The 14,999-nt window shown below is 34.6% G+C and overlaps 1 protein-coding gene across 1 annotated transcript in view; it reads left to right on the forward strand.

Annotated features, from left to right (window-relative positions):
* RAB3GAP1 (RAB3 GTPase activating protein catalytic subunit 1) overlaps nucleotides 1-14,999 on the forward strand; it is an 87,624-nt gene that overhangs the window by 17,207 nt on the left and 55,418 nt on the right. The window contains exons 4-7 of the mRNA XM_074301897.1: nucleotides 693-825; nucleotides 3,112-3,190; nucleotides 12,603-12,722; nucleotides 12,995-13,160. Coding sequence (XP_074157998.1) covers nucleotides 693-825; nucleotides 3,112-3,190; nucleotides 12,603-12,722; nucleotides 12,995-13,160 — 498 coding nt within the window. The remainder of the gene's footprint in view (nucleotides 1-692; nucleotides 826-3,111; nucleotides 3,191-12,602; nucleotides 12,723-12,994; nucleotides 13,161-14,999) is intronic.

Raw genomic sequence — 14,999 nt, forward strand, 5'->3', positions numbered from 1 at the left:
ATCTTTTAATATGTATTATAAAGTGGTGAGGACTTCTCTTGATATGAAAAATTTTATTTAGAAATTGAACTCATTTTTTTATGACATACATATATTTGAAACCTAGTATAAACCAAATTTTTGTAAAACCATTATCTTAGTACAACAGTGGAATGGAAACAAAATTAACAATAACAAAGCCAATCTGAAACTGATACTATCATTCTAATGTGTAAGAAGCTTAAACCTGGAAAATGCTTGAGAAATATACCTTCCCTCTTTGCAGAAGTGGAGAACTGTGGATATGGAATACTTTATGTATTTCCAGTCTCTATTCATGTGCATAAAACTTTTTTTTTTAATTTAAAAAATATTCTTTGTTATGAGGGTGGCTCAGTGGGAAGGGGAGATATATTTAGAAATGAATATGATGTAAAAAAGAATTTATTTGAATAACAATTTTAAAAACTAAAAACACAATTGATGAATATGGAACAAAAAGTCTTTGTTTTGGGTTTTTTTTTGGTACATACAGTCATTCTTTATTTTTATTTTAAATTTGAATATTTTCCCACTTTTCTTCAAATTTAATTATGCTTATAGTTTGAAGCTCTATATTTTTGGGGTGGGAGCAGGGGGAAAATTCAATGATTAATATATACAAAATGGAAATAATTATGAAAAAATTTGAATAATTTTATTTTTAAATGCAGGGCATATTTACTAGTGGAATATGGGAAGAAAAGTCAGATGAAATTTCCTTTGCTGACTTCAAATTTTCTATCACTCATCATTTTCTTGTGCAAGAATCCAGTGATAAAGAAGGAAAAGAAGAAGTATTAGAAGGTAGATATGCTTTACTATATATTTTTACCCTTCCCATTTAAGGAAATTATGGAGAGAAAAAAAAAACTTAGCTTATTTCATTAAAAACTTTTGAAGTATTTTTAATGAAATCATTTCTTAGAAGTTTTTCATAACTTTGCCATTTTTGAAATCTATGCTTTTCATAATAAAATTTTTAAACGAGAAGTTTTCTTTTGAGTTCCCAGAGAACTAGGTAGTTATATTTCCTTATAATTTGGATAAGCAGCTTATTAAAAAATAAGAATCTTGTAATCATCAATGATCTTGATTCAAAATTGGGAAAACTAATTATAGGGTTTGGACATTTCCATCCTGTTTTTGTACTGAAATGAATTATCTTGTCACCTTATACCTTCTTCTTGCCTTCTTCCCTGATGCTCCATATTTTAACATGTTCCTTATCTCAGCAGCATCAAAAACATTTGCTAAATGTTGAAGGTATAGTTTAAGAAGAATTATACAGATGATTATTGGCTTCTCAGATTTGTAACCTAAAATGAATAATCCTTGGATCAATTATATGTCTATGTGTGTGTTTATGTATGTATACATATATCTGTATATGTAGCTATGTACCTGTATATTCCTATATATCTTTATGTATATATGATATGTGTATCTATCAAAATCAAACTAATAATATTTTATTAAGAGGTGTGACTAAACTTATAGTAAAGTATAGTAACTTATACCAGCTGAGAGCTATAGGCAAATAAAAATAGGTAATTGGTTAGAAATCAAAGAATGGACTTCTTTGTCCAGATTGCAGGGAAGTGAGGCTATCTATTTTCTTGTATGAATGCAGAAATACTTTATGGAATGAGATATAATTTTCAGAACTCTTTTTGATAGAAGACATTACAAGGAAATGTGTTGGGCATAATGTACTGCTTTAAGAAAGTGTTTTCTGACTGAGATAAGAGTACAAAAAGATTATTTGATAGCAGAAATGTTTATGACAGTAGAATAGCATAAAACCGGAGGACAGAGAGAATATTTGTAAAATGGTTTTTACATGAACTTGCTTTACAGCCTCAGTAATATATCCTCAGTTGCCAGTTTTAGAGGCAATTTTTGTTGGGGGTTGCAAGCAAATCAGTAACTCCCAGATACAAGTAGTGTTATTATTAATATTATTAGTTATTCTTAGTATTAGTATTTCTAAATTCCTTTATTCTAACAGTTTAACATGAAAGGTAAAACTGAACTAAATTTAAAAAAGGGATGCGTAAGGAAAAGTGGAAAGATAGACAATTGTTTATTAGTATTTAAATGACCAGAATCAGAAAAAAAATAATTTGGAAAAACTTCAAAATGTGGATGAATCTTGAAGCAGAATTTTTAATTTTCAGAGAACCAAAGTTCAACAGAATAGTATTCCAGAAGAAATGACATTGAACCATTGTTTGTTGAGATTTAGGCAGGGAGGCAGTAGGCTAGAGCAAAACTTCTCAAGGGTGATTCATGGACCCCTATAGAGCCCTGAGGTTCTTTCAAGTGATCTTTGAGATCAAAACTATTTTTATAGTAATACCAAAGCATAGTTTGTTAATTAAAATATTCCTCCCTTTTCCAACTATATACTTATGTGAGGCTAGATTTTCTTTATCCATTGCAACAAAATTGAATGCAGAAGCATTTATAGGAATCTAGCTGTCTTCTATTAAGTTATACCTTAAACGATATGCAAAAATATGTAAAACAATGCTACTTTTGTTTTGGAAAATAGTTATTTTTCATTTTTTCATATAGTTTCAAACTTTTTATAACTTCATTTTTCATTTTTGAATGTTATGTTAGCACATAATGGGTTTATTTTTGCTATTTTAAAATAATTGAATGAATATTTTAATAAATTATAATTTCAAATTTCTAATATGATATTGTTATATGTAACCCAGGAAAACAAAAGCCATTTAGGGTTCTTAGTAATTTTTAAGACTATAAGGAATCCTCAGACCAAAAAGTTTGAGAAACAATGGACTGAAATATATAGATTTAAGGAGAGTATGCCTTTTTTGTGTTACATAGTTTTGTCTGACATTCAGCAGTTAAATACCTACTATGTGCCAGATTCTAGAAATACAAAGAAAAAATGAATACCTTTACTCTTGAGGAGTTTGGGTTTTCTCAGAATATTTTAAAATGATATAATTTTAAACAGATATAAAATTCCATAAACAATGAACTTTCTCTAATTGTTTAGTAGGTTTTTCCCTTGCAATGAAAAGATACTGACTTTTTAAAAATTACATGTTCTCACAGATGCTATTCCACAATCTATGCAGGATTTGCTATGCATGAACAATGACTTTCCTCCTAGAGCTCATTGTCTGGTAAGATGGTATGTGTACATTTTATTCAATTGACTTTTAGTATTTTGAAGTATATGATTCAGAGCAATACATAATTATGATTATATTTCAGAGATAACTAACAGAATATTTGACAATCTCTATTTGGTATGACTGTGAAAGAAGCTTTTTTAATATGATTCATTGTGAAAATATTGATTAAGCATTTATTTATTGATTACTATGTGCTAGGCATTATACCAAACTCTGAGAAAACAAGACACAAAAACACCCTTTCTTCTCTCTAGGAGTTCATATTCTAATGGGAGAGACTATATGCTAATAACTATGTAAATACAATTTTTAAATGGAAGGTAATCTCAAAGGAGAATCTGAGAGGAGAGGGTAACAGCAATAAGAGGGAGTGGGAGTGGTACAGAATCTTGTAGTCAGAGAATTTAGGAGGCAGAAATAAAGGAGAGAATTCCAGATATAGAGAATAGCCACTTCAAAACAGATGAAGTCTTGTGTGTATGGAGCAAGTAAGTCAATGTAGCTGCATCAAAAAGCAAAGTAGTGTAAAATTGGAAAGGGAGGAAAAACTTGCATTGCAAAACCGACTTAGAGGTAATTAAGACCATTGGAGTTTATTGATTGGGGAAAAGGGGTATTATTTGGCAGCATCAACAAGCAATCACAGTGTCACCAAATTTATTCTGAGAGAAATAAACATATATGTGGAACTGAGGAGTTTACACAAATTTTCATATTTATGGCAGTACAACAAAAAGAATAGAAAAGAACAGGCATGATATGAGAGGGGAAAAGGACAAAACCCTTCCTGAAGGAGGGAAGCAAGAAAATGGCAAAAGCTGCATTCTTTTCTTTTGAGAATCTCTAGACTATGAAGATATCTGCAAAAGACTTTATTATTCAGTTATTAGAAACATCAATTGTTGTAGTATGTTATAATATAGGAGTATCAAACTCTAGTAGAAGGTCCTGTGGGTCCATATTGATAATAGAAAACCACAAAGTTAAATTATCTATACTGTATTATATTTATTTTGTTAAATATTTCCTACTAACATTTTAATCTGGTTCTACTAAATTCAAAAAAGAGTTTGAGACATGGGCTCTAAACATACTGATGCCTTCTTTGTAGATTTGTTTGAGCCTATTCTAGATAACTTAAATTACTGTAATTTTATTGTTTTAATTCTTGTAGTTTACTTCGTAAAAGTTATTTTGGCCTCTTTTTTCTATCAGGCTGATATTATGGAAGGCAATTATAATATACCCCTTTCAATGTGCTCCCTTCTCACTTTTGAGGGTTTTTGCTTTATTTTTCTTACATTAGAAAACCCAGATAACTAAGTATTTTAGAATTGGGTTTAGATTGAATCATTAGTTTTAATGAGGCTTGAATTGAGGGGCTTTCTAAAGAGTAAAAAGTTGTATATATGTTGTTTTCCTAATTCTAAGTTCCAGAGAATCATTGTCTTTCTTTTGGTGTCTCTTTAATATACCCCAGAACACTGTACTAAGCCTGTTTTGTACTTATAATAAGCAGTACTTATATTTCACTTAAAAATATTTTTAAAACTTCAATTTATCAGCTTTTAATATCTGCTTTTATCAGATTTTTAAATATCAGCTTTTAAATACTGACATATAAATAAATATGCAATGGAATGTCCCATTATATTTCTCTCACACTACTATGACATTTGGAGATTTAAAAAACTTACCAAAGTCAAGGTTATTAAAGATTAATAAAAAACTAAAATTGTTTGTACAATACATTTTATAATACATTTCATAAAATATATTTTCATGCTATCAAGAACTCACTCAAAAATTGTAAACAGAACATCTGACTAAAATTTTACAGCATAACTCAATTTTTTTGAAAAATTGAATTTCATATGAACATTAAACTTTAGTTTAATTACAGGTTTGGTTAAGTAACTAAAAGGAAATAAAAAAGAAAGCATTGGGGAGAAAGGTCATTTTGCAAGTTTATTTTTTATCACCACCTCAGAGTATTATAAAGTCAGTAGTTGTACAGTAGAAAATAATTGTTTAATATTTTGATACCATAAAATAGTATTAGTTTTATTTTAGATTGATTTTATTTCCCCCCAAAATTGAATTTTTAAATTATTGTTTTTATTTAAGAATTTGGCAAAATATCAACAAATGTGAATGTTTACATATAAACAATGAAAAGTTGCATATGAACCTTTTTCTGTTACATATAGTTTGTGTTTTTTAAAGTGTCTATTAAAGTATTATATTTAACATGATTATCAATACTACTTGCTTCTTTATATCTGAACTTATTTCTTATCTTTTTTGAGTATTTTTCAACATTTCTTGATGTTGATGTTCTTTTGATCTTTTTTCCCTTTGCATCAATAACACTCTTCCCCAACCTCCATTAACTTTCTTTTCTCCCGAAAAATAATAAGCCCTGTCTTTAAAAACAAACAAAAAAACAAAAAACCCAACGAAACAAATAAGTATAGTTAAGCAACCAAATCTGTATATTGGCCCCTGTAGTGAGCTGTCGTCTCCAGAAGCTGCCGGATCACTCTCTGGGAAGAGATCTGCTGTGTCTACTCAACTCTCTCAGACAGATTCTTCTTCCTGTAATAAACCGTTGTCTCCAGGCAGTTGCTGTTAACTCTTGTCCTTAGAAGTGACTTCCCTTCCTGCAGAGAGCCCCGTCAGGCCTGATGTAAAGCAGAGAGTCTTCTTCTTTCTCTGAGAGTCCTCTCTTTTATTCTCCCAGATAATGGGCGTGGGATAATGCAAGGGCTTCTGGGAAGAACCACCCCAGCCAATGAGCTTGCCCCCTCTATCAAGTCAACCTGAGTTCTCACCTTGTAATTGTCCAGAAAACCTGAATTCTCACCTTGTCACTGTCCAGACAACCTCGGTTCTCACTTAGTAATCCTAACATCTCCCCCTTTCTTTTGATTTAGAACATAGGACAGTCATGACCTTGAAACATAAATCCATCAATATGGGAAGTATTACAGATAATTACATAAATTACATAAGCATATAGTAACATAATAACATAACACATGCTAGAAGTATATAACATAATCATAAATTGAAAATTTATAAATGTCCATAAGTCCATTGTCCATTAGTCTCATCTTGTGTGAGGAAGTCCAATGATTCCTGCTGGTTTTAAAGTTCTTTAACAGTCTTCTTATTATCCATGCTCTTTCAGTGTCAGATGTTTCTTAGATCTTCTCCTTTATTTTGAGGTCTTTCTCTTTTTCTGTCTCTCTCTGATGGATAAGGCGAATATGACTTGTTGGCACCCATCTGATTCCTTCTCCTGCTGAAGAAATACAAGCAAACCCTCTCCCCCAGGCAGTTAACCTATCTGGTCCCTTCCATTCACCACTTTCTGGATCTCTCCACATCACCTGGCGATTATCTAAGGACAGTGGAGATGCTCTCACTGGACACTGCCCTTCTGGTGGGTTATAAAACCTGTCTGCTGGAGCCAGCGCATCTTTGTCAAAAATTAGAAAATTAATGGTATAGAGAACTAAATTTAGAAGTTCCCTAGGGCTACCTGTGGCTCCCCCTTTCTTTTGTTTTTGGAGGAGTGTCTTAATATCTCTGTTTCTTCTCTCTACTATTGCCTGCCCTTGAGGATTAAAGGGTATGCCCGTGGTATGTAAAATCTTATACTGTGCACAAAAGTGTGTAAAATGTTTGGACGTATATGCAGGTCCATTGTCTGTTTTTATTGCTTGTGGCACACCCATAATTGCAAAAGCTTGTATAAGGAATTCAGTGACCACTCGGGCTGTCTCTTTTGCTGCTGGCATTGCAAATGTGAATCCTGAAAAGGTGTCTACCACGACATGAATAAAAGATAGACGACCAAAAGATTTATAATGGGTCACATCCATTTGCCAGATTTCATTGGGTCTCAAACCACGAGGATTCTTCCCTGGAGGGAGTGTAGGAGCATGGAAAGGAAGACAAGCTGTACAGCTTTTTACTATGCTCCTAGCTTCCTCTCTTGTGATTCCAAATTGTAAACGTAAAGCTCGAGCAGCCTGATGATATTTAGAATGAGATTCTTGTGCTTCCTGAAATAAAGGACTACTGGCTAACATGGTTAGAAGGCTATCTGCCTTTGAATTTCCATCAAAAATGGGACCTGGAAGTCCACTATGTGAGTGGACATGCAAGATATAAATCTTGCCTGGATGTTTTCTCACTTGCTCTTGAAGTTCCTTAAAGAGCTGATAAATATTGGAGGCTGCAAATTTTATTTGGGCTGTGGCAATTCTTTGTACTACACCTACTGAATAGGCTGAATCAGTAATTATATTTACGTCTCCTGGGTAATAAGTGAGAGCTAGCATGATAGCAAATAATTCATTCTGTTGAGTGGATTGAAAAGGAGTCCTGATTACTCTCTTTATGGTTAAATCATGAGAGTATATGGCACAAATATTTTCTTTGGAGGCATCTGTAAAGATTGTTGGTCCTTTAAGAGGAACCTTAGAAACCTTTTCTTCAAAAATCCATCACCAATTATGTAGTAGCCGGGTAATCTTTAATGGAGATCCATGTGCAAAATTTGGAGCGGTGGCCAATAAAATTTGCCATTCTGGGATGTTCTCACAGCATACATTAATCTGTGCGTTAGTATAGAATGTGTATATTTTTTCAGGACTTATCCCAGATAATTGTGTTACTCTCTTAATAGCCTTTAATAAAATCCTAGCCACAAGCACTGGGTAAGGTGTAAGGCTTTGTTCTGGTTGTGCTGGGAGATTCACCCACTCAATCACTCTGTCTCCTTGATGAAGGACTGCTGTGGGTGCCTCTTTTGTAGCAAAAACTGATATTTCCAAGGGTTTTTGAGTGACTCTTTCAACCACATTGGATAAAGCCAGTTCAACTTCTCTCAAAGCCTTTTGTGCTTCTTTTGTAAGCTGGCGTGGTGAATTTAAAGCACTGTCTCCCCTTAAAATGTCATATAATGGTTGCAATTGACAGGTAGTCAAGCCTAGCACGGGACGCATCCATTGGATATCTCCTATCAATTTCTGGAAGTCATTTAAGGTGTTTAGCTTCTCTGTTCTTAAGGAGAGTTTTTGTACTGTAAGCACCTTAGGATATACTTCATATCCTAAATATTGAAAAGGAGCATGTCTTTGAATTTTTTCTGTAGCTATATGCAGTTTGTAGTACTTTAATGTTTCCATGGTCCTTTGTAGACATGCCTCTAACATTTGTTCCTCAGGTGCACATCCCAAAATATCATCCATATAATGTAACAATATTACTTTTGGAAAGGCTTTTCTTACTGGAGCAAGAGCAGCTGCAACATACATTTGGCACATAGTAGGGCTGTTTTTCATTCCCTGTGGCAAAACTGTCCATTCATATCTTTTATAAGGCTCAGCCAAATTAACACTAGGCACTGAAAAAGCAAATCTTTTCATATCCTCCTTATCTAGAGGAATAGAATAGAAACAATCCTTAATGTCTATAACCCATAGAGGCCATTCTCTTGGCAACTTTAATATACGCTATTGGAGCTGGAATTACTAAGTGAGAACCGAGGTTGTCTGGACAGTGACAAGGTGAGAATTCAGGTTTTCTGGACAATTACAAGGTGAGAACTCAGGTTGAAGAGTTCCCATAGTTTCCATCTGTTCATTTACTCTTCTTAGATCAGTTATCATCCTCCATTTTCCAGATTTCTTTTTCACCACAAATACTGGGGAATTCCAAGGACTTAGAGAAGGCCGCAAGTGTCCTTGGTCAAGTTGTTCTTGCACTATGTCTAATAAGGCCTGAATTTTATCACTTCTTAAGGGCCACTGTTCTACCCACACTGGTGAATCAGTCTTCCACTGAATAGGAACTGGTGAAAGTGCAGGTAGGCCTTCAACAGCAGCCCTGCCTAAAAAGCCGAAGTGCTTATTTGTAATCCTATCTGCTGTAAAATGTCTCTTCCCCACAGATTGATGGGGATTTTTTCAACCACAAAAGGAGTAAAAGCTCCTGTTTCTCCTTCAAATACCCATCTCAAAGGCCTAGCACTAACTTCTGCTGCTATTGATCCTCCCACCCCAGACATATAGGTGTCTGCTTTAATCTTTGGCCAGTGACCGGGCCAATTGGCACCTCTAATAACTGTACGATCTGCACCCGTGTCTACCAATCCTTCAAATGGTATTCCGTTTATATAAATAGTAAGCATAGGTCGGTCAGCTGTCACAGCTGCTGTCCAATATATTCCTGGATTTTGTTCATTGGAGTCAAAATCTAGGCGACTATCACTAGGTTGCTTATTAGGGGTCCGTAACAATAAGCCTGATGCTACTACTTCTCCTGGTTGATAAATCACACGTTGTCTGCCTGTGTTAGTGACTGGGATATTAGATACACGTTCTCCAGTCTCCCACATCAGTGTATGGATGGACACTGTTTTGTAGGCACTCTCAGAAGGTGAAATGGTCAAGCCTACTGTGCCTGGAGGCAAAGGATCCATAGGCTCAACAGGAACAGATTTCACTTCTCCAGGGAGTATCTCGGTAGTCTCTACTGCACACAACTCTATTTTTCCTAATTTCAATCCCTTTCTTCCATCTGATTGCCTTTTGGCTGATTGATCGTGTCTTAAAATTCTCTGGATGTAACCTCGGCTGCCATCATGCCCCACTTGGGGGGCTGAAGCTGGGCCCCACCTGTCATTTCCCTGTGTCAATCTACATTCGGAGGCCCAGTGGAGGCCCTTGTGACATTTTGGACATGGAGTTTTAGGTCTTCTCTCACCCTGTCTTCTCACTGTATCTCCATATCTACACTGAGCTCTTAGATGTCCAATTTTTCCACATTGAAAACATCGCCGAGTTTCTCTAGAAGTCCCTTGCCAGGAGGGACCCTGTCTTTCCACATTCATCATTGTCCCGGTGTAAAAAGCATTTGTTCCCACTGTAGCACAGCGTCTTATGATCTCCTCTAAAGGAGCATCTTTGTCTAATCCCCATATAATTCTTTTGCAAATCTCATTGGCATTTTCCTTAGCCAGATGTCTGGTCATTATTTCTGTAGCTGAATTTTCTCCAATAGTTCTTTTGACAGCAGTTTGCAAACGTCCCACAAAATCTGCAAAAGGTTCATTGGGACCTTGCTGTATTTTAGTGAAAGCCTCTCCACGATCTTTCTGTCCAGGAAGGACACCCCAAGCTTTTATCGCAGCCTTAGCAATTTGTTCATATATTGTCATGGTATAATTAATCTGTTCCGAATTCTCTCCATACTGACCTTCACCAGCTAAGTGCTCAAAAGTGAATTGTGTGTTAACTCCTATTTCCAAATTGCATCTGACTTGAATTTTACATAATTCATGAAATTCCGCAAGCCATAATAAATTTTCTCCAGGTTCCAGACATGTCCTTGCTATGGATTTCCAATCATTCGGGGTTAGGACTTCATAAGACAAACCATCTAGTAACATTTTGACATAAGCTGATGTAGCCCCATAAAGGGTACAACCTTTTTTCAAATCCTTAATTTTATTCAAATCTAAAGGTGCATATCTTCTCCTTTTTTTACCTACAGAGTCAGTATTTTCAATCACAGGATATGCATGTATAAAATCACTTATATCCTGTCCTTCTCTCTTAGCTTTAACCAATGCTTTTTCTAATCTTGTCATAGGCTTAGGCTGCTTCACAGGCAATTCTGTTTGTGTTTCTGCCTCTTCCCCTCTTTCTTCCTCCATCTCTGAAGGTGGGGTTGATGTGGGCCTGTCAATAATCTGTTCTCTAGGCAGGGTTGAAGCTTCTTCAAGAGAATCATACCATAATTCCTCATTTAAATCCTCCTGCTCTAGGGCAAGATCTTGATCTTTCCTTTTTTCCTCACACTTCCTCCTCTGTTCATTTTTAAAACTTTTCCTTCTCCTACAACTTGCTTGATAGTTTAAGGCTAATTGAACTATGTTGTAGATATAAAATACTTCTGCAGAAATTGAACGAGGCCCATTTTTTGCTTGAAATTCTTTCATTTCATATCCCACTAGCTTCCATTTATCTACATCTATCTTTTCTTCCTCTAAGAACCAAGGGGATGTACGTCTTAATGCAGCCAAGAGTTTAGCAATCTGTACCCAGGTTACAAGTAAACTCTGCTCCTCAATTATCTTGATTATACTCTCTATAGTACCACTCCTGAATGGAGCTGAGGTTGCGTCTGGGGCTGAGGTTGAGTCGGCTGAGGTCCAGGGATTGAATATAGCTAACATCTGCCCCATTTCAGCTATAAGAGATTCCTGGTTTAGCCCTTAACAAGTTAAGTTCCTTATTTATCTATTAGCACGCTCACTTAATCTTTAACAAAGTTTCCTCGTTACTCACGGTTCTGGGTCAGAGAGACTGAGATCTAGATCGGAAGCTTTTCCACTGGAATCAGGACCGTGTCTGTCCCTGTTCGGGCGCCAAATTGCAAAAGTCTGGTCTAGCTCCTCTTGTCAGGATAAGCAAAAGTCCTTGCCCCACGTTGGGCGCCAAATGTAGTGAGCTGTCGTCTCCAGAAGCTGCCGGATCACTCTCTGGGAAGAGATCTGCTGTGTCTACTCAACTCTCTCAGACAGATTCTTCTTCCTGTAATAAACCGTTGTCTCCAGGCAGTTGCTGTTAACTCTTGTCCTTAGAAGTGACTTCCCTTCCTGCAGAGAGCCCCGTCAGGCCTGATGTAAAGCAGAGAGTCTTCTTCTTTCTCTGAGAGTCCTCTCTTTTATTCTCCCAGATAATGGGCGTGGGATAATGCAAGGGCTTCTGGGAAGAACCACCCCAGCCAATGAGCTTGCCCCCTCTATCAAGTCAACCTGAGTTCTCACCTTGTAATTGTCCAGAAAACCTGAATTCTCACCTTGTCACTGTCCAGACAACCTCGGTTCTCACTTAGTAATCCTAACAGGCCCCATCAGAAGATATGTCTCAGTCTTCACTTATTTCATCATCTTATTAATAGGCAGGGAGCATGATAAATCATCATTCTGTAGTTTTTAATTTCATTTACCAGGGGTCCTTAAATCTTTCAAAATTATTTTCCTTTACAATGTTATACTCATAAAATATTCTAGTTCTCACTGAAATGTTCTCATTTTATTCCTTTTTGTATCAGTTCATACAAGTCCTTCCAGCTTATTCTGAATTTGTCCCTTTTATCCTTTTCTGGCATATACTAATTCTTTTTAAATTTTTTTTAATTAAATTTTTTGATTTACAAAGTATATGCATGGGTAATTTTTCCAACATTGACCCTTACATAACCATTTTTACATTTTTTTAGTGAAATATCTATAGATCTTCTTAAATTTATTTGGTTAAAATCAAGAACTTTTTGTGTTCTGAAATTTTCTATTGATGGAATTTTTTCTTCAAATTTCTCTTTTAGGTATGGACTACGTGAATTTGTAGTAATTGCCCCAGCTGCAAATAATGATGCTGTTCTCAGTGAATCCAAATGCAATCTTCTTCTGAGTTCTGTTTCCATTGCATTAGGAAATACAGGCTGGTAGGTAGCTAACCTTTCTAAAAACCTTCATCTGTAAGATTTTTTTTTTTAAGGTTTTCATTATGACTTGTAAGAGGAGAAATACCATTACTGTGCCTTTTCTTATGATAGGCCCTTAATAAATGCTAGATTGATTAATTAATTTCTACTTCACTGAAAGGAGAAAACCATCTTGATGTAGAATAGGAAAAAACTATGTCTTGGGCCTTAAAATACTAAATAATTAAAGAATCTTGTAACATATTAACTAACCACCTCAAAATTTTCTTTAGTCAGGTGCCACTCTTTGTGCAAATACATCACAGATGGCGAAGAATGTATGTGGGAGAATGTCAGGGTCCTGGAGTTAGAACTGACTTTGAAATGGTTCATCTTCGCAAAGTACCAAATCAGTACACTCACTTATCGGGACTGTTGGATATCTTCAAATCAAAAATAGTAAGTGGAGATTGTGCTTGGGAATTCTGATAAAAGTATATAATTCAATTTACTACTAAGATATTTTTTAAAAATTCCTTGTGTTACAAATAATTGGTTTTTTTTTTTTTTTGTTTTTTTTTTGGTTGATCAATTGATTATACCTTTATTTTGGTTGATATAGTTAAATAACTCTAAAACCCCAGAATCCACATCTTCAATTCAGTGCACTATATGACTCCTTAAGCACTGAAAATAATACCACAGAAACCCTGATCAATGTCTTCCTTTTATTTTAGCCATCCTGAAAATACAATTATTTCAAAACAAAGGCATTTAGTGAAATAACATAATATGAGTTTCAGTAGAACATTTCCTTCATAAACCTGGGGTCTAGTCATCTATAAATTCTCTTTCTCTCTCTTACTCTGTTGATATAGAAAGATATTTGTCTGTGTTTGTATGTGTGTGTTTTTTCACTAGGGATAAAAATAAGTACATATAAGGATCATATGTAGGCATATCTATAGGCTAATTCATATGAATATTATTATATATGATATATATTAAGATATATTAGGGATAAGGAAACCCTAATGAAAAAAAAACATACACATACAAACAGAGACAAATACCTTTAGATATCTTTAAATGATGTCATTGTGTTGCTCTCAATATAACTGCTTATTGCTCCACTGAGCTCATTGGATCTTTTTCCTACTAGATTAACATTTCTGCCAGATACATCATTCTTCTGGACTGATCATATAGTATTTCCTTATAAGTAGTCTCAAAACACTAACTCTGTTGTTATATTATTATGTTGGCCTTAGGATCTCTAAGTACTGCTCCTATATACTGGCCTTATCTCTTCAGAGATGCCAGTTGCAAGAATTTCTTCTTATGAAAAGGCCGAGCTTTTTTTTTTTTTTTTTTTTTTTAATTTAGAATTTTTTTTCCCACAGTATATATGCATGAGTAATTTTTTTTTTATAATATTATCCCTTGTATTCATTTTTCCAAATTATCCCCCCCTCTCTCCACTCCCTCCCCCCGATGACAGTCAATCCCATAAAACAAATAATTGTTTTTAAAACATTTGATAATATTTTTGTTTAATTATGTGCATTGTGCTTGGGAAATCAAATATTTTACTATCCTTTTAAAAAAGATTCCAGTATGAAGAGAAATGCTAATTACCAATTATTTTTTAGTAGCCAATCCGAATGATTTCTAGATGGATTTATGCTATGCTACTGACCTTCTTGATGTCTTTTTTTTTAACCTCCTTTGTAATTCATATTGATTTTCTTTCCAAAAAAAGTATAGTTTCTTTTTTTTCCCCCCTAAACACAAGAGTAATGGCTTAAAGGCATTTCCAGATTATTCTTTCTGACCCAAACCATTATAAACACAAAGGCCATAAGACTAGTATGATAAAGGTACTTTTGTCACTTTGTAAAGAATATAATATGCTGGACTGGCCCAAACTGCTTTGAAAGAATGGATCAGAGTTCAAGAAGGTTGCTTCTAGACACTCTAAGAGAAAGAAGAAGATGGGACCATAGAATGGTAGACTTGTTGAGATACCAAGGAATAGGGGATTTAAGACTTAGTTTTGGAAGCCCACTTTGGAGGTAACCTTTGCTTTAGATTCTGGTGATGCATATTATTTAATTTATAGTGTTTTATTGAATGCTATGTCCAATTACATTGATTTGAATTGTTGTAATGTTAAAGTTTCTTAATGGACAATTAATTTTTATAGAATAGCTCATTTAGGCAATTTTGTTATTAGACCTAGAACTACACAAAATATTGCTGTTAAATGAGGCCCTGTATTTTATAGGAATTCCTAAT

This window comes from Sminthopsis crassicaudata, chromosome 3, assembly GCF_048593235.1.
Source record: "Sminthopsis crassicaudata isolate SCR6 chromosome 3, ASM4859323v1, whole genome shotgun sequence".
Taxonomy (NCBI): domain Eukaryota; kingdom Metazoa; phylum Chordata; class Mammalia; order Dasyuromorphia; family Dasyuridae; genus Sminthopsis; species Sminthopsis crassicaudata.